Raw genomic sequence first — 22,377 nt, 5'->3', positions numbered from 1 at the left:
AACTGTATGCGCCATGTCATGTACAATGTTTGCTTCAATAAAAACAAATTGCACAAAAAAAAAACACCCCTCTGGTTAGTGGTTAGGGTTTGTATTCTTTTTGACATCAAGATAATTTTTAATAAATAAATAAATAAATAAATAAATAAATAAATAAATAAATAAATAAATAAATAAATAAATAAATAAATAAATAAATAAATAAAGTTGAAGTAAATAATACATAATTCTAAAAAAGTATCGTCTCTCGGCCAAAAGCAAATTGTGGTTCGGGACGCAGATAGGAAGTTGGCGTCATCGCTCCACTCATCTGATTGGGTAGCGCCTCAGTCTGTCAAGATTACGTCCAGCCAATCAGCGACGACCCGGAGAGGCGCGACCACCTCCTTTATTTGCCCACTAAACACAGTATTGTTTATTCCGCTAAATGCTCGACATGGCCTCTTAATGTATTCAGCTCAGTGTGTTTCCGCGTTTTTGGACTATTTCGGCTCCTTCGCTCTTCTCGTAAACCCGAGGCGCCTGAATCAGACAGAAAATGCATCGGCGGGGAGCTGAACCTGCTCCATCCCGCACACAAAGCCTGTAAAACCAGGCCGTGGCTCTCGGATCGTCGCATCGCATCGGGGGAAAGGCTGTGCTGATGATGCTCCCAACATGTCGGGGAATCATTACAAAGGCAATGAAGTCAGCTGCTGCATCAAATATTTCATTTTTGGATTCAACATATTGTTTTGGGTAAGAGGTTATTTGTTACATCTATTTGTAGTTTCAGCATCTGCGCATTTCCTCCACGACAGAGAGAATAACCGGCCTGAATCATTACATTTTATCATATCATAAGAACAGTTTTAAGTCAAACTAATTCATCCAGGTCGCATTTTGATTCATTGTTTGTTCAGTAAAGTCCAGATTAAGGAAACGGTGCGTCACTTCACAGCTAATCGGCTCTTTGTAGTGAAGTAATGACAGCAAAGCGCTTCAATGATTGGCTACAGGCTGATTATTCAGATCAGGCATTGGCCCCTGTAAGTCACTTTATACTGGGAAGAATTGATTTAGTGTGAATTTTTCCAATTACATTTTGACTGATAGTCATCTCAAAATGTTTAAACTTGATGGTTTTCGTTCTGACACAGTGATTTCTATAAACTGTCACATAATGCAGTGTTGTTGAATGCCAGTGGCTCTTTTGAGATTTTTATATTTCTTTCTATTTCCAAAAAACTGCCATTTAAAGTCTCACAAATGTGACATGTGGACGAAAAAGGTCTGTACATACATATTAAAATGTTACCAGTCCTTAGCAGTGAGCAGCTACAGCCTAGTGTTTATTCAAGGACAGAACCAAGCACAATGACAATATCACTGCTTATTGGAATGACGAATTTCAATGTGTCCTGTTTTTCTATTACCAATCTTTCCCTCCTGTGTCATGGCTCTTCTGAATTATGAATTTGGATTCATTTTACTGCAGCATTTTGGCACAGACTTTTTGGAATATGAAAATGAAATCTGAAAATGGATAGGGATACATACAGAATGCTGTCGCTCCCCACATCCTACTCCAGGGCTCATCCTATAACAGGACTAATAGAGCACAGATAAGCATCAATGTTAGAAAATAGGATTTAATATCTAATATAAAACATCCCAAAATGACAACGTTAGTCAAATAAGGCACAATATAGCCTTAAAAAATGTATTAGTGTTCTCTTTGGCTCTAATAATTCCTCATCATCAATGTTGTGGACTAAAGTCACATGATGGAGACCTGAGTTGGACTTAAGTCACACATTTGCTGACTTAAAGACTAAAAGACTCAACTTGACATATACAAAAATGGACTTTACTTGATTTGATCTGATCTGGGAAGCAGGCGGCAGAGGGCAGAGGGATCCACAGAGTCCTGCAAGCGGATCCACCTGGTGTCCCTCTGGGTTAATGAAGGATAGAGAGAGAAATGAGCTGATGTGCCCCATCCTGACTGTCAACATGTCACTGTGCAACAACAACACTTATCATGCTGAATCTGACAGTTCTGTGTTGCTTTTCTGTGTTGTGTTGCAGTTGCTGGGCATGGCCTTAGTTGGAATTGGACTGTGGGCCTGGAGTGAGAAGGTGAGTAGGAAGAGGTGATGGAAAACTGACACAACAACAACAACAATTACTAAAAGAGATGGAGCAGTTTGGATATGAATCTGTATTGTGTTTCTCACCACCAGGGGGTTCTGTCCAACATCTCGTCCATCACAGACTTGGGGGGTCTGGACCCAGTCTGGCTCTTCATGGTGGTCGGGGGAGTCATGTTTATTCTGGGCTTTGCCGGATGCATTGGAGCACTTCGTGAAAACACCTTTCTGCTCAAATTTGTACGTTTCACACTGAGCTAACTTTCCTCACAACCTCCTCCAGTTCTCTCTTTGACATATAGATTGTTTGTTTCCAAATTAAGCAAAATTGTTTTAAGTTCTCCATGTATTTTTCTTAATTCTCTATATAATTATCACGTTTTAGTTCTCCGTGTTTCTGGGAATCATCTTTTTCCTGGAGCTGACTGCGGGCGTCCTGGCATTCGTCTTTAAGGACTGGATTAAAGACCAGCTCAACTTATTCATCAATAATAATATCCGGGCGTACCGGGACGACATTGATCTGCAGAACCTAATAGACTTCACTCAGGAATATGTAAGTAAGACAGGTGTGGACTGTAATGCACGGGGTAGGATTTCATTTGGAAAGGAAATGAGGTGCAGCACTTTAAAAATGAAAATGATGTTTGAGTGCAGAGCTGTGTGAGAGGATGTAGGTGTTGTCCTGAAGTTATAAACACAAAGTAAAGTGTAAACAGTGCTGTCCTGTGTTGATGTGATGAAATCCTATGGGATGATCAAAGATAAGAATTTAGCTTTAACCAATCCTTGTGTCTCACTATAGTGGGAATGCTGTGGTGCATTCGGGGCCGATGACTGGAACCTCAACATCTATTTTAATTGTACTGATGGGAATCCCAGTCGGGAAAAGTGTGGCGTTCCCTTCTCTTGCTGCACCAAAGACCCGGCGGTAAGAAGTGTTACATGTGTACATCAGGGCACCAAATGACATTTCCTTTCATGCGTTTTGTCCTGTTTGTTGTGTGTCAGTAGCGATTAACACACATTGAAATTGAGAACAATGTTTGATCTGAACTTAGAATTCCAAATCATTGACTATTGACCAGATAGAAGCTACAATTTTTGAGACGCTACTGATGGGACAAAATGTTGGCATGAAAACAATCAATATGAAAATCAAGTTAACATTTTTGTGTTTTTATTCTAATGTCTAGGAGGACGTTATTAACACACAGTGTGGTTATGACATTCGAGCTAAACCAGTAAGTCACATCAACTTTACAGACACTTGAAGCTGATGCTCATTCACGAAGTTGGTTGTTGAGTAGAAACTTAATAATTGGATTTGTTTGTGTGTGGTCCAAGTGGCTTGACCTTCAATGAACCAAACATTTATAAAGATTGGCTAACTAACTGATTATTCCGTGCTTGTGAAATCAACATTTTAGCAGAAGTGAAACTCTGTTTTTGTTTGCTGCAGGACGCAGAGCAGAAGGACTACATCAATGTAAAAGGCTGCGTGCCTCAGTTTGAGAAGTGGCTTCAGGACAACCTGACCTTGGTGGCTGGGATATTCATAGGAGTGGCCCTGTTACAGGTCAGCCACAGATTCAGACACACACACGCTTGCTTATACAAACTCTACACTCTACATTTTAAGGCATCTACAATCTACACACAGTAACTTGCGTTGCTATTTTTCTATTCCTTTACAGATTTTCGGGATTTGTTTAGCCCAAAACTTAGTGAGTGACATTGAAGCTGTGCAGGCAAGCTGGTGAGAAATAACTTCTATACTTGCTGTTTTTCATATCTGTCTATGTTGTCTCAGTCCAAACATCACTCTTCTTCTCCACACCTATTGCACTCCCTTGATCCAAGATTTGCAACCTTCAGACACACAAGAGACAATCAAGAAAAATGTATGGCCTAAGCATGAATGAGATACATTTTGTGGTATACATATGTAAAGATACTCTGCAACATGTAACAAAGAAGCCCCCGGAATCCCATAGGCTCTTAAGTGTCTGGATGCAGCTGCCGAATTCTGTACCGAAAGTACATAATTTAGGTTTCCCGATTTGCGGATCGAGAGGAGGAAGTAGGATGGATCTTAACTGTATTAGTAGCAATTAACATGCAGATTTTCGTAGGCTTTTTCCAAAGACCACAATTAGCATTTCACCACAATAAGACCTTTAGCCCTCAAGCTGTTGCTTTGCAGTGGTACAGCACAACAAAATGGGTGGATGCTCTCAAGTCCCACAACATTTCAGGGCCAATTCAATTAATTTCAGCACAATGGAACATGGGGAGTTACATGGGAAGAGGGAGAGAGACATATTGCATGGTGCTGTGAAATTATCATGATGTTTAACATTAATTATCCCTGTAACCTCTCACTTCTGCCTTGTTCTCTTTTTTCCAGCTTCTTTACCTGAAACGGCATTTACATTTTAACAGGTAATATTTTTTCCGGGTTTTACAAACAGAATTATATGAAAATGAAACATTACCTTTGTCTAATCTTGTAACTTCTCCCTTCAGCTGCAGCTGTTTGAAGCACGCCTGCTTGAGAAATTGTGACCAAGAGCTCAGAGAAGACACTGGATCATCTGCACCATTAGTTCACTGAACCAGCACCTTAACACAGTAACACAGTTTTGATAGCTCTTTTTGATATTAGATTTGTATTTTGTCACTGTAGAAATAATGATCCATTATCAAATCTGCCGTAATGGGACATAAAACATTGTGTACAAAAATTGAGGAGTTGATTGTTTCAAAGTTCTTTTCCCTTTTCACTTCTTCCTTCTGGACTGGACCACTGGAGAGCATCAATGGACAGTTTTGCTTGCATTAATGTAAAACGTGTATTGATTATTTTACACTGAAAAAAAGTATTATCTTTCTCCTCCATCAATACATAAATATAAGAAAACATGATGGTAGCTGCTTCAATTCCCATTCAAACAAGGATTTCCATTGTTTCATAACTAATGGATCTGAATTCATGTTCAGTGAAGGTTATTAGAAAATACATTTAGTTGTAAATTAAATATACCAATATGAGAACAGGTCGCCGTGACGACTCCACATCTTCATAACAATAAAAGGGCGTTCATCCTCCCATTTTGGCTTGATCTTTGATCATACAATGTCCGGTTACAAAGTTATTGAGAAAATGTAACTGTTGTTAAATTGTTGTTATTGTGGAACCATTATCTCCATTGTTTGTTTTTTTCTTTTCTTTCTTTTTACATTGGCAGTTACTGCATGTCCCCCACTTGGTTTCAATAGATAAATTCATGCAATATATCTTATGAAGAATGACTTATGCTGCTGGATGAAGAAAGACGCAAAGAATCCAGTAAAAACCACAATTCTGTGGATTAGTTAAAAAATGACAGGCCGAAACATAAATGTAGTTATTACAGCGCTTCAATCAGGCTGACTGATGACAACATTTGATGTCAAACTTGCCCACAAAGTTAAATAAAATCGGTGTATAACTTCTCGAGTAATCCTGCTAAGAGACAGATGGACAAACCAACACGTGTGAGAACAAAAGTATTAACCATCCATTCTATTACTCAACCGACTTATATTTTTGGATACTTGTCAAATGAGTCACATTGTTATACTTACTTGATGTGGATGTGTCACTTCTACATGTGCAGTGTATATGTCCCATCCTGGAGGTTGTGAAAATGTTACGTGTTGTTAAGGTATGAGACTCCTTTCTTCCTCCTTGTATGTCTCAATAACATAGACACAAATGAATAAAGGTTTCACACATCAAATACTGGTTACTTTGTTTTTTTTTATTTAAATTGATATTTAAGGATTAAGTGTAGTTCTTGTCGGTCATTGATGTGTTTTGAAACTGGACGTAGAACTGAGGGGTTATAGTAGCTTATCAACTAGCCATTACCCAATTTAATGACTGTAGTCCTTATTTGATTATGAATTCTAAGACTTCACACGCTAGGAATAAAAGACATCAACCATTAACAGTTATCATTTAATAATCTGCTGAGTTACAGTCTTCCAAATGTACAACTCAGAACATGTACAACAAACATTTAGGTTTATAGTATTTTTTACGCAGTTACTATGGATACATCTCCATTGGCATGTGTCTTCAGAAGGACACAAATCAGTAAATAACTATACCTGACAAAAAAAATAGAGTGGGCCAAGACCAGTAACACAGTTGTGGCACGTTAACAGGGTGTTGGTACGGTTACCCACTGTTGTCATTCAGAAAGAGAAACCTGCCCCTCTGGACGGTGCAGTGTGGGGTTCAACAGTATGGATCTGGTGACTGTGCCGTGTTTGGAGTTCACCATTCCATTCTTATATAACCAGGTTCCAGCCTTTGCTCCATGCTGCCTACCCCAGGCAAACAAATTCACAATGCACACATATTTACACACATTTGGAGGAATGGTTGTTGGTTTCATTTTGAGTTGTTGAATGTACCCCACCTGATGTACTTACAGTGTCTGATAGACTTGCCTCACGCTTGATTACAGGCATTTCGTTCCCTTGATTATTTATTTTTTGGTGACGGGGTGGTGGACATTAGCGGAGCCTCCACTTTGCAGTTACTGAATGGGGAATGTGTCTGGAGTATAGTATTAAAAAATCTCTAGAACACAGCTGTAAACAAAGGAGCGTACAAGACTAGAGGTGGTAGAAGTGTTAACTTTGGAGTATGCAGGGGTAAAATGAACACTGGCACACCTTTAACAAGACTAAAACATGCACATTTTCTATCAAATTTATACTCAAGCTATATAGGACATGACCGGGTGCATCATGGATGACGGATTTTTCTTAAAACCGAAAGAAAAACCTTTCTGCGCACGACAGGGGTTTCTGTTCCCCTTTGTACATATTTTCACTGGTGGGTTACCGGCAGATGGTATCACAGCTATGGTCGTAAAAGAGTATTATCTCTCGTCTATTGCGTTAGGCTGTCTATAGTGCCTTTAGCTCCCATGGAGCTACTTGTAACATAAGATGCATGCACAAGTCCATGTAAGAACTCGGGTTAGACTGATATTGGTGAGTGAAAGTGTAAAATCCGAGAGTCTGTCTTGTTCGCAACTGTGTGATTGTTCATCAGTACAGCATGTTTCTATAGCGGGGAAGAGAAATCCTTCCACTGTTACATTGGAATATTGGACACTACAGCCTCAGCAAAGTTAGTCGGTAAAGCCTGCTGAGACCTACTTGATCCTCAAGGACCTACTAACCCCCCTACAGTAAAACAATCTCATTAATATGGCTTTCAAAGAAGAGAGAGAGCTTTCGTGTCCTTGTGAGGTCTTAATGCAGAGACTTTCCTACCTTGACGAGTATAAAGTTCCAGGTGAATTCATGATTCTTTGCTATTTAAAATAAAAATTAAATAAGTTAAAATTGAATATAAGCACAAAATAGATGTTATTGAATCCTAAAACCGTATCAGCTGTATCAGTCTAACCCCAGTAGAAATGTGTGGGGCAGAGATTCAGGAAAGAAAAACACTGTCAGGCTTGCTGGCAGTAAGCGTAACATTGTACCTTGGCACATGACGTTGGAGCATGGGGGGGATAGAGGGCTCATGAGATGTCCTCGAGTGATGGGACAGGCCAGGCAGGCATTCAATTTTGGGGGTGTGCAGGGGGGGAGTGGGGGGTCAAAGTCATTTAGCTCTGGGCAGTTAGTCGCTGCTCTGTAAGCGATGCCTGGTGCGATACCGTCTTGTTTTCATGCGCCCTTAACTTGGACACCACATCGATGAATGCCAAGCTCTGTACTTCCTTATGGAGAGGCTCTGAAAAGACAACAAAGGATAAAATACACTCCTTTCTCCTCCTTTCACACCTTTTGTGCAGGTCTGCTCTAAACCTAAATACAATATAATTTATAGATAATACAAAACACATTTGTCTTACCTGAGCCCATAACAGCACAGATGAGAATCATAGAATTGTACTTGATCTCTGGTGCACTCCTCTCATCTGACAGCAGCTTGTGGAGCACCGACACCAGACTGGCTCCAACAAAGTCCTTCTCAGCTGCAACTGAAATCATCATCATCATCAGCTTTATTGGTCAATCATGTGTAAACATACAAGGAATTTCACTCTGGTCGCTCTCGAAATGTACAACACCGTCGTACCCAAATCTAGCGCCGCCATGAGGCCCAGAGCCACCAGTGCTTCATTCTGCATGATCATGTGCTCGCTGGTTGCCATGGTAACCAAGTGTTTGACTCCTCCTCCGTGGATGACGCTTTGGACAACTTCCTGAATTTCACAAAAAGGCAGGAAAGGCAGACCGTCAGATAAGGATAAATGTAAACTGACAGACATGCTCAACCCTAAGAATCATTTAAGAATTATCACCCATGGGTGTCAGATGGTGATGGCAATGCAGAAAATATTGCAGGCAGAAAAACTTCAGACCTTTGACTTGCTGTGTCGGATGAGGGCTGACAGGAGCCTGTTGGACTCGCCCATCACCCCTGCATGGTCTTTGGCTTCACACCACTCCACCAGTCTCTCTACCAGTTTCCCATTGGTTCCCAGCTGGTCTGCAGCTTCAGCTGAACCCAAAAATACACATGTGTGAGTTTTCTTTCACAACTGACATTCCTGCTCAATTTAATTTAATCTATCTGTACCTGTCCTGTAAAAAACGGGATTTATCTTTGTGTGGAATTTTAATTCAACATTAAACATTGCCACAAAAATGTTAAGACATTGTCAAAATTAGCACTAACATGATCTCAAAACAAGACAATTTTAATTTTATATTTAAATCTTAAGACTTAGGTTTGAGCATCACCAGCTTGGTGTTATATTCTAGTGTCTCAAATGATTGACAAACTGCCATTTTATTTGTTTTGTCACTTCCATTTCAGCTTTGTATAGAACGTGGAATGTAATAGATTGGTCATGTACAGTATGAGTGTCAGGTAGCTGGAAAGGGACTACTGGAAATTAGTACTGCTGCATACTGAACACTAAATGAAAATGAATTTCGGCAAAATCGTATTAAAATTAGAATTGGTTTGAGTAACATAGGTGTCATAATTGATAGCACAACCCCTACAACTGTAAACTATGAATATCAAAAGCATATTTTGGAGTGGTGCCTGTGTAAAGGATGCTGATAGAGTGGCAGAGGCTCAGACACTTGCCTGGCCAACAAGCCTGCAGGCAGTTCCCTGTTGAAACAAAACTAAGGCTTAGTCTATGACCATGAGCCAAAATGTTCATCATTTCATCGAGACAATGACAGCCTGTGTACTCTTTACCTTGTGTATCAATGAGCATTCTTAATGTCCCCAACAGTTTGAACTGGACTGGTGGCATCTCCGATTGCAAAAACTTCAGCACCACATTTGCCACACCAGCTGACAGCATCTTTGATTTGTTTACCACTAGAAGAGGGAACCAACAATGTTATTTCATATAAAAGTTTTAAACATGGCACTAGACTCAAGTTGCTTTTAAAACCATACAATAAAACACAAGATAGAAAGTACATTATGTCAGAATACAGTCTAATACTAATCTTATTCGATTAGAACTGTCCCCTAACAAAATTGCAAACTTAGACCGCTCGCTATATTTTGTATTGTGGGTAAAAGCCAGACTGGACTTACCGGGTATGGCGAGGTTCCGCAAGGCGCTGAGGGCTGCATGTTGAACCGTGACATTACCTTCTTCAACATGTCGGTCCAACAGCTCCAGAAGCTTCTGCACAATACCAGTGTCCACCATGTGGATACAATTCCCATCTGGACAGTAAGTAAGACACTGCATATCACTGAGACGAACGTGATGATGAAAAGATTCCCACTGAACCATCTGGACCGTTTGGTGCGCAACCAACAAATAATCACAGTTTCATGTGTACCATAGTTCTATTGGTTCATTACCCAAACAAACAAATGAATGCATCTGATATTATTTAGCAGTTAATAATTTTTTTCCATTAACTGCACCATACTGAAACTGAGAAGCCAAACCATAAGATTTCTAAACCATTATGACCAAAGTGACAAGGTGGTGCACTGCAGTACAGAACAGAGCAGAAATATTCATTATATTTAAAGGGAAGTAATGTTTCTAGACCCATAACCTACAGTTCCTGTTCTTTGGTAGCTTACCATTGCGAGCAAAATTGGCAATTGCCAAAGCCCCAGCAAGCTGCAGCTGATGGTTATGAGACGGTATCCAGGAAAGGACCCTCTGGAAAACGCTGCCCTTTCCTCCTTCAAACAGCTTCTGCATGGACTCATCTACACACGAGGGAAGAGAAGCTAGTCAGGCAAGTGCAACCATATCCAACAAGGTGTCCAACTTACAAAGATGTAAGACACAATACAACAACTTTGAATTAACCATCTGGCTACTTCCTGTTATATCCTAGAAACAAGTCAAAGGTGAACATTCATTCACGAAGATAAGGGACTGCACACATTTCATTCTGTTCCATCATCATTTGAATAAGTTTGCGTGGCAGCTCAAAGCATCCGTGGAATTTACCTCCCAACAGCAGGAGCACCATAAGGTCTGAGGCCGTCTTGAGTTGGGTAATGTCCTCCTCCCTCTCTCCATCCATGGTCTGGGCAACTACCTCGAGGAGACACTCCACCAAGCCCGCCTCTACCAACTGCAGCTTTATCACATCTAAGAGAGGAATGACGTGACTATATGAGTAATGCAGTTCTGTGTATTTTGGCAGAAGGTGATGAGACATTATGAGACATCATTTCTCTGTATGCCTCTAAAAAATTGCTGTATGTAATTTCATTGGTCATTTTTTTATATCAGGCTGGTTGTAAATATCATCAATAATATTTTAGGCATCTACGGGAAGAAAATAAATGAGATCAAGGAAGACGTTTCAATGATGCTGTAATTTCAAAAGGAAAATATAAAAGCATGAAACAAGATTAGTCTGTTAGAAGTACGACACTGTATTGCTAAACCAATACAAAAACAAAAAATGTCAACCACCCCGGATGCATTCTTGTGTCGCTTTATCTGTAGGTCTAGGCAGGATGTTGGAGCTGTTTGCCACTGTGCAGTTAGTTGTTACTATACAGTAGGTAAACTGGCTGAAGGCACGAGAGAGCAAAGCATGTTACCATTTTCTGCGAGTGGAGCCAGAACCTCGAAAATCATCTCCTTCTTCTCGTGTTCTGTCTGTTTCTGGAAAAGATGCACCAGCTCCTCTGCAATACTGGTTGAAGCAAACTGCTCTTTGCTAGATTCTGAACAAAAGAAAGGAGGAGCATTAGCATCTTGTATAGGAGAATTCCACTCTTCAACCATTTGAAATAGCTGTGCTATGTGGTGTGGTAGTATGCCAAGATGTTCAGTCTCAATGGTCCTCAATGGTCCTTCAGTCCTTCTCAATGGTTTCTTGGTGTGTAAATTGGAAGTGTTTGTTTACTGTGAACAACAATGAAATTTGGTTTGCGTAAAAGACGCTGCGTACTCACCAAGCTCAGCCAAATTCCCAAAGGCAATTAGACACATCTCTGTCAGGGCAGTGTTGTGGGAATGAATACCCAGAAGCTTCACAAGTGTTGGGATCACACCCATATTTATCAGCTGGGCCTGTAGGGAATCTGAAAGAAAGAACACAGACATGTTATAAACATAAACGTAGAATAAAATAAGTCATAAGTTGAAACTGACAAAAGTAATCGGCATTTATCATTCTTTGCTCCACATTTAATACATCTGACACTGACGCGTTTGATTTTTAAGGTAAAAGTTGAAATAATAAAAAAAGACAAAATGATTGGTAAATAATTTGTAATACTAATTGTAATAAAATCTCCAAAGCCTATTTAAAAGGAGAAAATAGAGAGAAAATGATTGCCAAGCACAATCAGGGGGAAACCTAATAAGCATCTCCATGCAGCTTGATGTTCCTGTGACCACAGCTACTAATTTGGTTTAGAGTTTAAAGTTCATGGGACAATAGCCAACCACCCTAGATGTGGCTGCGTGAAGAAAATTGAGGAAAATTGATCCGGATTTGAACAGAAGGATAGTTTGAATGGTAGTAAAAGATCCAATGAAAACAGATAGGACCTGACCTCCAAGATCAAGGTATATCAGTGTCTGGTCACAGCGTCAGTAACATTATGAATGAAAGTGGGCTCCATGGAATAAGACGGAGGAAGTCTCACTTTTAGAATAGAAACATAAGGACACCACACTGGAGTTTGCCAAAATGCCTGTTGGCAAAACAAAATGCTTCTGGCAGAATGTCCTTTGGACAGATGAAACAAAATCTGAGCTTCCTGGTAGGTCAGCTGTATGTTCACAGAAGACAAAATGAAGCTTTCAAGGAAAGAAACACCATTGCTACTGTGAAACTTCCAGGGGGCACAGTTAAGTTAAGGTTGTTTTGCTGTGTCTGGCACAGGATGTCTTGAACTGTGCAGGGGGCAAAATGAAAACAGAAGATTACCAAGGCATTCTGTAGCCAAACATACTGCCCAGTGTCAGAAAGCTCTGTCTCAGTCACAGCTCATGGCTCCTTCTACAGGATAACGACCCTGAGAATGGAACAAACAACCAGCTGAGAAATATAGGAGTCTCATTCAGAGCTACAAAAAGCACTCGATTGCAACGACTGCCTCAAAGGGTGGACTACAAATTATCAGATTAAGGGTTCCACACTCAGTGATAGTAAACAGCACAGGGAGAACTTTTCTCCATTTAAACAGGCTGAATGAGTAATTACAGGATTGAAGACACCTGTGATACCAATTAAAGAAAATTGTTGGCTTGAAATATCACTACCATTGGATTATTTATCACTTCTTAGGGTTATCAATCATTTTGTCATGGTCATTTGTTTTGAGTAAAAAATTGGGTATGATCAAAAATCAAAAAGGAAAGCGTCAGTTCTATCAGAATGGAAAAAAGAATGTGCATGCCAACACATCATGTAAAAATCCATTAATGTCCTAAATGTTAAGGGGGTATATGGAGCTCATACAGCATTTGGTTACAACTGGAAAGCTCATAACTTAAACATACCCTGGTTTACCATTGAACATGGAAGATCCAAATAATGGATCCTGCTTCCATGCAATGTAGATAATACCACAAGGTGAGCTTCGTTGGGAATTCATCCACTACTCATCATACACCGTAGGTATTTTTATTCTTTAATCATACTACAGGCACCAAGAATATTAAATTCTGATTGGCTGAAGGGTCTGTACTATTTTCAGATAGCCTTATGGCTCTGGTGTAGAGTTTCATTCCTGCTCTAAATAATACTTGTGGCTCAAAGATGTCTCGAGGCCACAGCTCCTTCAATTTATAATGTTTAATTCTTAAGTGTTCAAAGGTATCATTTAAATAGCATATTGGTCCAAATATGATCTTTAGTTTGCCTCTTAGTGAGTTACTTTCTGGTACCTCTACAGCTTGTGGAGGCATTCCCTTAAATTGCTCAAATTATTGCTTAAATCTGCCCCAGTCCTTACTTTTCTGAACATATCAACCTATACAAAATCTTGTGGCTTGTGCTATATGATGGTGCCATTATGTTCAAAATCAGACAAGATTTGGACCATAAAATGTACTGGTCACAGCAAGAAAGCAAGAAGCAGCAGGGCTATTAGGAACACATGAAAAATGAAAGGAAAGCACTTAGTCAATGAATTGATGATGTAACAAGTCAAGTTACATTTTTAGTGCCACAAGATTGGATTGAAATTAGGATAGAAATCTGTTGTATCACTTTATCCCACAAAACAGAACGAGGGTGCTGATCTTGTTTTGCTACTCGATAGAAATGTTTTATTACTGTTTTTAAAATGGCAGATGTGGGGTGGAGTGAATGAAAGAAACACCAAGCGGATCCTCTTGAGGAAAGCCAAAGACCACAGGAACAGAAAGGGAAAGAAAGGAAGCATCAGTGTTTTAATTTGAAGAACCACCAGCAAAAAAGAAACACTGCGCTGAGACAGTGGACACTCCAACCTGATCCATTTAAGTAAGTGCACTTAAGGTCACACAAATTATGTGACAATGACACAAGCAGCAGCTGCCAAAAAGGTCTGTATAGTTTGGAGAGTGTCTTAAGAGGGGTACAGCACAAACAACCACTTAAGCCCACCACAAATTGTTAATTAGGGCACCCATGAAGTGAAGAAAAATATTAAAAATACGAATTGGGAAATCGTTGGAACCGTTTTACTACTAAAGCGGGTGGGGGACGGATTTTTTCTGGAGCTGATAAAATCATTTCTGCGCAGACCTCTACCTTGTAAAAATTAGCATAACCCAGAGGATTCACTGGGTGGCGCTGTAGCACTGCGAGTAGGAAAAGTCTGCTTTACTCTGGATGGGCTGCTTGAAATGACCAACTTCCCCAATTAGAGGAGGCTTTACTGAACATGCAGGCGGTATAAAAGCAGTATTTTTCCTTCCTGGTTTAAGTGGATTATGTAGTAGTTGGCTCAACATGCACCCATTAGTCCTTCTTTGGCATTAATGAAAAAGAAATGAATGGAAATTTCACAAAAGTCATTGAAGGGCTCGCTTTTGCATCACAACCTTACTTATCTCCCCAGACACCCAAAAAGATACATCTGAGGGTGAAAGCCATCTGTATTATACAAGAAGAATGCCCTCAGTTGCAAAGGCGTAATGTTCCACAACTCTAATTTTGGACAAAACTCAATCATACAGTAAATTGTGAATGTGTCCTTTTGCCGCAGCAATCAGAAACATTTTTTGATACATGGGGACATAAAAGTTCTAGTGGAATATAAATCTAAAACCAACTACTCTTTTTGACAGCTATTTTTTGTGTGAACCATATAAAGGTCCCATCCATTTTGCTCGCCATTATACCGGTTGTAGCAGTATAAACGATGAGATACTGTCAGAAAGGGACAACTACAAACTTCTATCACTGCCACTACCACTGTGAAAGCAGAGTCTCAGCAGTATCAATGAGAATTGCAGATTACCTCCAAAGCTGAAGGTGGGAAAGCAACAAAGAGCATGGTAGACAGGAAAAAGGATATCCTGTTAGTTTAGGTTAGTTAACAGTTCTTTTGGGGGGAAGATGTTCATTACCATTATCATTGCTATAGTTCATCAGCATGCCAACAAAGACAGTCAAGAGCTTCTGATTTTCCGGCTCAGTATTTTGGGAGAAGGATCTAATGTGTTCAGCTATTATCTGAGCCCCTCCCGCCAGGTCAACTGCACTCCTGCCCTCATCTGCAAAACAAAGAGGCCGGGACACAAATCAACCATAAAAGAAATAAAAAAAAATATTGATATATCACACCTCCACAACCTGTAAAAAAATACAAATGCAACAAATGTTAAGTAAGCATTGCAAAAACAGAAATCATTACTGTCATCGTTACTTTGGGGGTGGAATGGTTCAGGATGGAAGAGTGGTCGTCTGGTCGATTCCGGGCTCCTCCTAGAGAGCCTGTCGAAGTGTTGTTGAGCAAGACACTGAACCCCTAACTGCCCATCATTGTGTGTACAGATCATTTACCACTGACAAAATATACACAGCAACTACACTAAATATAATAAAGGAAAGAAATAGAAAGAAAGAATAATAACCACCAGTTGTCCGGGCACAATGTGCATTTGAGCCAGGGTTCTAATATAACCGTTTTAAAATCCTATTCTCATTTAATAGTTATTAGAAGAAGCTAAACTATGCCTGTTGTTAATCAATAAAGTAATCCGCAGGATCAGAAACCATCACATGACACAATTACAATTTAAACAACCATTATTTGTTTGTCCTCTGTGTTAACCTTTCATGGTGGTCCCTAAGACAAAGCCAGTTCAGTCTGCATTCTTGTTCAATTTGCCAATGAAAATGGTGGACATGTAAGTAGAGAAACGAAATGAGAACACTACAACAGTAATTAAAAGGATCCGACAAATCTAACGCCCACGTGTACCTCTACTGTACTGTGTAAATCAAAGATTTCAAAAGAAAAACGCTGCATTATGGATGGACTGCGTGATTACTCCCATTACCCCAATACACCCCTGCCATAAATCCAAGCACTCCTCAAACGATTTAAACTGGATTTCCTCATATGCATGCCAGGTGAGCTATTCATGAAGTAAAAAAGAGAATCTGCACACTCGAGAAGCAGGAAGTGATCTAATGAAGCAACATTTCAGCTGTTGCCTTCATTTGGGTCTCGAGCATAGACTGTGGAGACGCACCTGCTTCAGAATGAAACATCAGGTGAAAACCATTACAACATCAAAAGGATCTAATTAGACAGCACAGACGTCCTTAAGAGTGATCACAGTGTGTTTCACTCTTAAATAGGTGCGTCACTCCAGTCTGTGATTGAGACCCAGACGAAGGCTACAGCTGAAACGTTGCTTAATTAAATCAGGGGGATTGGATCTAGAGACAGTGTGTGTGTGTGTGTGTGGTTTCTCTTTTTTAAATACAGTACGTTTCTATGGAGCCAGACTGGTCGTACGCGATGGCGAACCAACACAGCGACGTCACTGTGGTGCGGAAAATTGCCTCGGCCTCCATTTCAACATTTCACGTGTGTGTGTGCCCCCTGGCATTGGCTGATCAAACCTGGGAGGACTACCACTATGGATGTACTGCACACAATAACTGTGATTGGTTGGAACTTTGCACGTTGTGATGTGAGAGTGCTGCCAGTGGGGATTAATCAGCGATGTGATATTGTTGTCCCTTAGCACATTCGCCTCCTGTGTGGAATCGGTGTGATGGTAAATTACAGCAGGATGAATGCGTCTTCAGCCTATCCGCTCTGTCTCTCTCTCAGAAACCCACACACACTCCACACCGCTCCCCCACCACCGCCCATACTGCAGGACTAAGACACAGACCACAGCCTCTCCTAAATAATGAATTAAGCGTCCTTTGCTCATTTAACATTTGCTTTCACATTGGAGAAGGCAGTAAAAAGTCAACCAACATCAGAAAAACCTTTATGAGGGATGTTTTGGGTGATTTTTGTAAGAATAACTCCCAATATGAATTACATTATAGTGTTTCTTTAAGGTTGGAAGCAGCTGCGACTCCACACTCTCGCCATTGGGGTGATCACGTCAATCAAGTCAATCAGGTCAATCAGGTCAATCAAGTCATGCTACCTCACTGAGAAACACCCTGAGAAATGTTGAATCCCACCAGGCTCTACAAAGATCCAGCTTTTAAAAAGAGAAGTACCAATGTTTCAGAATGGAGGCAGTACGATGTGAAAGGTGGCTTAAACTCTCCAATGCACACACATCACCATCAAATTACCTCCTGCTTTACCATCACTTGGGCGACAAACCAAACGCTGAAAAAGCTGAACTCGACCTCGAGACAACTTGATGTCATGCTCATATTTAGTACATACAGTGACATGCTTTATGAAGACATGTTAGTCTGTGTGTAATATGCTACAGACATGTCAAAGCATCTGTTTGATTTGTTATGGGTAATCAAGGTTTCGCATTAACCACACACAGCCCCTCTCTATAGTTCTAGCTCAAACAATAGATTGACCCATGTGTGTTCGGAACTAGGTATGACAATGTTCACACCACGAAAGGAACAAACCCCGCTCAGATAGTACAAGACAATGGACACCATAATTGATTATTGATTAAGTCCAACAATCAATCCAAAAACCTGCTTAACATTTGCAAGTTAAGTTCACATGGTTTGCTGGTTTTGTTATCATATTGTTTATCTTTATCAGCCGCGATGTAAGCAGAGATCCCAGTAGGTTCAGCACTACCAAACATAGGTTGCAAACTCCGTAACCTCTCAGCTTTCTAACAATGTTCTGACACCAATCCAGCTTTGAATTATTTAAACCTTCATTTACTAAATAAAGCTTACAAAAATAAAAGATATTGTGTAAAGTTGGATTGTAAGTTCCTTTAAGAGCAGAAATTCAACTTACGGCTGTCATAGCAGATGTTCCCGAGAGCTCGGCCGGTCTGCAGCAGAACCTCCTGGTCAGTGGATTTCAACAGCTGAATTAAAGGGGGGATGAGGCCGGCTTCAACACAGGGACTCCGCATGAACTCTGGGGAGACACAGATGTCGGATAACGGGTCAGAATAAAAAGGAACGCTAGTTTTTCTTTAGCCTCCACAGATGATAAAGCGGAATGCAGCAAAGTAGTAGACACACAGAAGATCATATCTACAAAATGTATACTAGAATACAAATCATGGAAGATGCCAACTGTAAAATCTACGCAGCAACCTCATACATCCAACTGTGAGGCTGGATAAAGTTGACATCTGACATAATTTGGGCAAACAAGGTGTTGGACCACTACTGCGTTTACATACATAGCTGTGATTTAAGCTATTAAGATGAAACTGTTGCAGTGCAGCTCTAAACAATAAAAGGACATGAAATTGCCAAACAGAGCAGGAGCTGTCATTAACCAAGCAGTCACTGAGCTGCTTGCAGACATTTCCGGAAGCAGTAACATGAGCCAGCGGGTTGTTGCCATGCTCGGCAAACTGCTGGGAAGTGATAATTAGCTGCATTACTTCAAGCTGCAGAGAAGCCATTCATTATCTTAACCTTTTCTTCTACCCAGTTCTATTCCTTTCTATTTTTGCTTCTTAAAAATAACCTCTGATATTGTGTAGAGATTTACCTTAGAGAAAAATAAATCAGGTTTGGATTGGACAGTAAATCAATTTACAGACAAATAAATCTATCAATCAGGTTGGTTACAGTGTGTGGTTGATGATATCATGGAACATTTTCATTCAAGGAGGAGCACACTTGAAAAAATATAAATATTGCAACAAACACTTTGTGGAAGGCCTTTCAAAATGAACCTCACCATTTTTCGCCAGCTCAGCTATGATGTTGGAAACTTTAGGGGAGCAAGAAGACTGGGGGTTCAGCAGGGAGGGGAACAGTGGCAGAAGACCGATCTCCTGGATCTTCACACTGGTTTCGGTGTCTTGGAGGAGACAAGAGGAAGATATCGATTAAAGACCACAGCTCTGCTTGGAATACCACTACGATCCAATTATATATTATGAAATGAAAGGGGTATCAATTATTTTGTCCAGGACAATTTCATATGTTTTACTACTTAAAATAATCTTTGTTACATCAAAAATCAAAGTGTCAGTTCTATTAAAAATGTAATAAAGAATGGTGGATGCCAATAACTTAACTCTCACCTTACTTCAGAACAAAGTGTTTTTGATATGTGTTTTTTACTAGTACAGTATCAAAACTTTAAACTGTGTCTGAATGCTAGTATGACTCAGTCACACAGGAAATTAATGTTGTTCAGGAGATGCAGAGGTGCAAAGATATACACCCTCTGTTAGAAAATACACTCAGGAGGAGCACAAACTTGTGATTTGGTAGGTTCAATCAAGTGCATCATGAAGCGGGCTCCCCATCTCTCAAAGATTAGATCAGAGCGTTTCCCTGACTGAGGCAGCGAGCAAGAAGCTGCCCAGTGGTTTTATACACAACATAAAGATAAAGACGAGGCAGACAAGGCCACATCTGTGCAAGACAGACCAATCACATAGGGCTCAGACTAAATGAACAGTACATGCTTGAGATAGGTATGATGAATATTCAGTTACAGTGACACAATGTTTTGCTGACACCCTTAAAGATTGTATAAGAACCTGGTGACCGCTCAGTTTTATGTGGCTACTAGATACAAATGGTGACAAAACAGTTACAGCAAGATCAGACGCCTTCCATCAGAGGATTAAGGTGATTTTTTTGCCATGACAACACTGCATACCCTGCAAAATGTTCTGCAATCTAAACACAACTCATTAAGGTACGCTTACGATTAGTGTACAGGCAAAACTTACTGTTGCGGGCAAGAGCTTTCAGAAGGCAATCCAGGCAGCTCTCCACACTGTCACTGATGCCATCTGTAGATGTTAGCTTCAGCTTCTCCAAGGCTTCACTAAGGTTATCTGAAAGGACACACATTTAGGTCAAATATACCCTGTTACTACTGGATAACATGTAGAAAGGAAAAAGCCACGTAGAAACGCAGGTGGAAACGCTCCCAAGACGCCTTCAAAACATTTACAAATCTGTTTAAGGATGTGGTTTGAGATGCATTTCCACCAATGAGTGTTGTGTTTCCATTTTTGATCAGCATACTTCCTAGCACTTCGAAGTTTTCTTTATTCATGTTTTTTTGTTTATATTTCACATTTTGTTACATTATCCATGGAGGTATAAAGGTTTACATTGATTTACAAAACATTTACGTCAACATTCGAACCAATGATGGAATTTTGCTATATTTTTTTGCATTCCATAATAACAATATAGTAGAATTAAAAGCTTTCTAACGTATACATGTTGTAATAATGTGTTTAAAATGCATCTGGTTGTTACTACAGTATGGAGATGAGGCTCGCATCGGTCTCGGAAAGAGCCGCACAACACCCCAAGTGGAGATTGACTAATGCCATCATACCATCAACTCAGCTCTGCCATTTCGAGGATGTGCACGTCCATTTTTAGCAACACGAACCCTCCAGCCATTTCAACAACCGAATGTAATCAGACTGAATGATTAAGAACGCAAGAGCAGCTGATTCTGGGTCGAGAGCTCCCGCTACATGCTCGCTTTCATTGGCGATAAGAGCAGGAAGAGGATGGAGGAGTCAGGGCAGATACCCCACCCGAACACACACACACACACACACACACACACACACACACACACACACGACTTAGCTAAAGTCAGCATTTTAATAGCGTTCCACATAACGTTAACGTCACTGGACAAATAGACAGGAAATTGCCATATTGCAAAAATAAAGTCGAGTAACCAACGAAGAATTGTGCGGCGTTAGACAATTCATTCAATAGATATGACAAGTGTTCTGGGCGAAAAGAAAGTCGACCGTAACTGAGTGACTGTTAGCCAGCCCAGCTATGGTTCAGCCGGTTGAACCATAGCTGTGTACTTACCCATCTCTGCAAGATGTTGCTCGGAATGTTTAATGCTCTACGGCAGCTATTTCACCACGTCGTAACAAGGCGGAGGCCCGGCTTCCACCGCACGGTTCTTCCCTTCAAATGGTAAAGTTAGCGACAGGTCAGATAGCTACCTAGCTAGTTACAGTGGCCGGGGCGGTGGGGCTGTGCCGCTCAGTTGAGGCTAGATAACGGCTGTACAGCGGCCTGTGGACCGGCGGACTACCAGGTTAGCACATCTGAACGCTTCTCATTTTCACACCGACAGCGAGGACCTGGTTTGCTGGCACTCCGCCGGACTACTGCCTCCGTTTGTCAAGTCAGTGTCCACGCAAGCAAGTGACTTCCTGCCACAACCTTCAAAATAAAAGACTTACCGACTATTTTTTCAGTAACGGAACAGAACACCGGTAGGTAGCAGCGAGTCATCCGTGCTACCACCAGGGGGTGCTTGAAGTACCACCAGTTGTAATAGTTTGAGTACCTCCACTATTTTCTTTTTATTCACAGGGTCACTGTAGTTACTCTACTGCGGTGAGCTTGGGTGTGGTTGAACCTCTCCACCAGGCCATTCATTTAAAGGTGGAACAGTGTCATTTAGAACTCCCAGAAGACCTGTGAACAACCCTGGTTGCATTGGCATTGTGGTGGGTGGAGGATGTGTGCTGCTGCACAGCCAGAGATCTTCTCCAGCTTTTTCCTCCTCATATCGGCCTTGTCTCCTGTCACTGTTACCAGCTGCGTGCCAGTAGGTGGCCATGTCACAGTGAGTTGGCCAGAAGCAACTGGGAGCCAGGTTGCACCAAGGAAATGGTAGAATTGCATCAGGATCCAGCAGGTGCGGCTGTACAGTATAGTCCCTTCACATAGGCAGCCAATTAGCAAAGGTTGGAGTGGCCTTCTCCTCACACGGCCACTCCACTCCAATCTTGCCATGCTGGAACCATGAGGGGGCGCGAGGGGCAGCCAACATGTTTTGTTTGTTGTTTTGTTTTGCTTTTCTTGTACCCCACACACCACACAATCACAGGTTAATTAAAATTAATAATACTCAACCTTGAGCACACATGAACGTTATTTCACAGGAAATACACTTAACATGAACACTGTCACCTATAAAATAACCATTTTAACAGGATTTAACACATTTCAGTTTCTGGGTTGACTCCCATACGTCCTTGCACAGATAATGCAGAAGTGTCCATCTGCACAGTGACCGTCTTTAGAACGCTTC

General features: G+C 40.8%; 2 protein-coding genes across 5 annotated transcripts; one reads left to right on the top strand and one right to left on the bottom strand.

The window, feature by feature from the left end:
* The first annotated feature begins 367 nt into the window (after nt 1-367).
* Nucleotides 368-5,917, top strand: tspan5a (tetraspanin 5a). Its single transcript, XM_076143763.1, has 10 exons — nt 368-738; nt 2,071-2,121; nt 2,226-2,372; nt 2,518-2,688; nt 2,938-3,063; nt 3,329-3,376; nt 3,595-3,711; nt 3,830-3,891; nt 4,543-4,577; nt 4,662-5,917. The coding sequence occupies exons 1-9, from the start codon at nt 658-660 to the stop codon at nt 4,553-4,555; spliced, it is 816 nt and encodes a 271-aa protein (XP_075999878.1). The 5' UTR covers nt 368-657; the 3' UTR covers nt 4,556-4,577; nt 4,662-5,917.
* A 609-nt stretch (nt 5,918-6,526) lies between these two features.
* Nucleotides 6,527-21,468, bottom strand: rap1gds1 (RAP1, GTP-GDP dissociation stimulator 1). 4 transcript variants are annotated; one of them, XM_076143758.1, is made up of 16 exons: nt 21,138-21,468; nt 20,015-20,122; nt 19,006-19,128; nt 18,100-18,225; nt 15,245-15,391; nt 11,629-11,757; nt 11,272-11,397; nt 10,667-10,810; nt 10,288-10,419; nt 9,781-9,915; nt 9,430-9,555; nt 9,313-9,339; nt 8,576-8,715; nt 8,290-8,416; nt 8,063-8,191; nt 6,527-7,941 (listed from the first exon to the last, which is right to left on the bottom strand). In XM_076143758.1, the coding sequence occupies exons 1-16, from the start codon at nt 21,139-21,141 to the stop codon at nt 7,814-7,816; spliced, it is 1,851 nt and encodes a 616-aa protein (XP_075999873.1). In that variant the 5' UTR covers nt 21,142-21,468; the 3' UTR covers nt 6,527-7,813. The 4 variants fall into 4 exon arrangements, with proteins under 4 accessions (XP_075999873.1, XP_075999874.1, XP_075999875.1 ...); XM_076143759.1 differs by lacking the exon at nt 9,313-9,339; XM_076143760.1 differs by lacking the exon at nt 15,245-15,391.
* Between the last annotated feature and the right edge of the window lie 909 nt (nt 21,469-22,377).

The sequence above is a fragment of the Genypterus blacodes genome, unplaced genomic scaffold (genome assembly GCF_046128005.1).
Source record: "Genypterus blacodes isolate CSIRO-AG114 ecotype Tasmania unplaced genomic scaffold, CSIRO-AGI_Gbla_v1 ptg000027l_1, whole genome shotgun sequence".
Taxonomy (NCBI): Eukaryota; Metazoa; Chordata; class Actinopteri; order Ophidiiformes; family Ophidiidae; genus Genypterus; species Genypterus blacodes.
The sequence above is the reverse complement of the archived record's forward strand: the minus strand, read 5'-3'. Positions and strand labels throughout refer to the sequence as shown.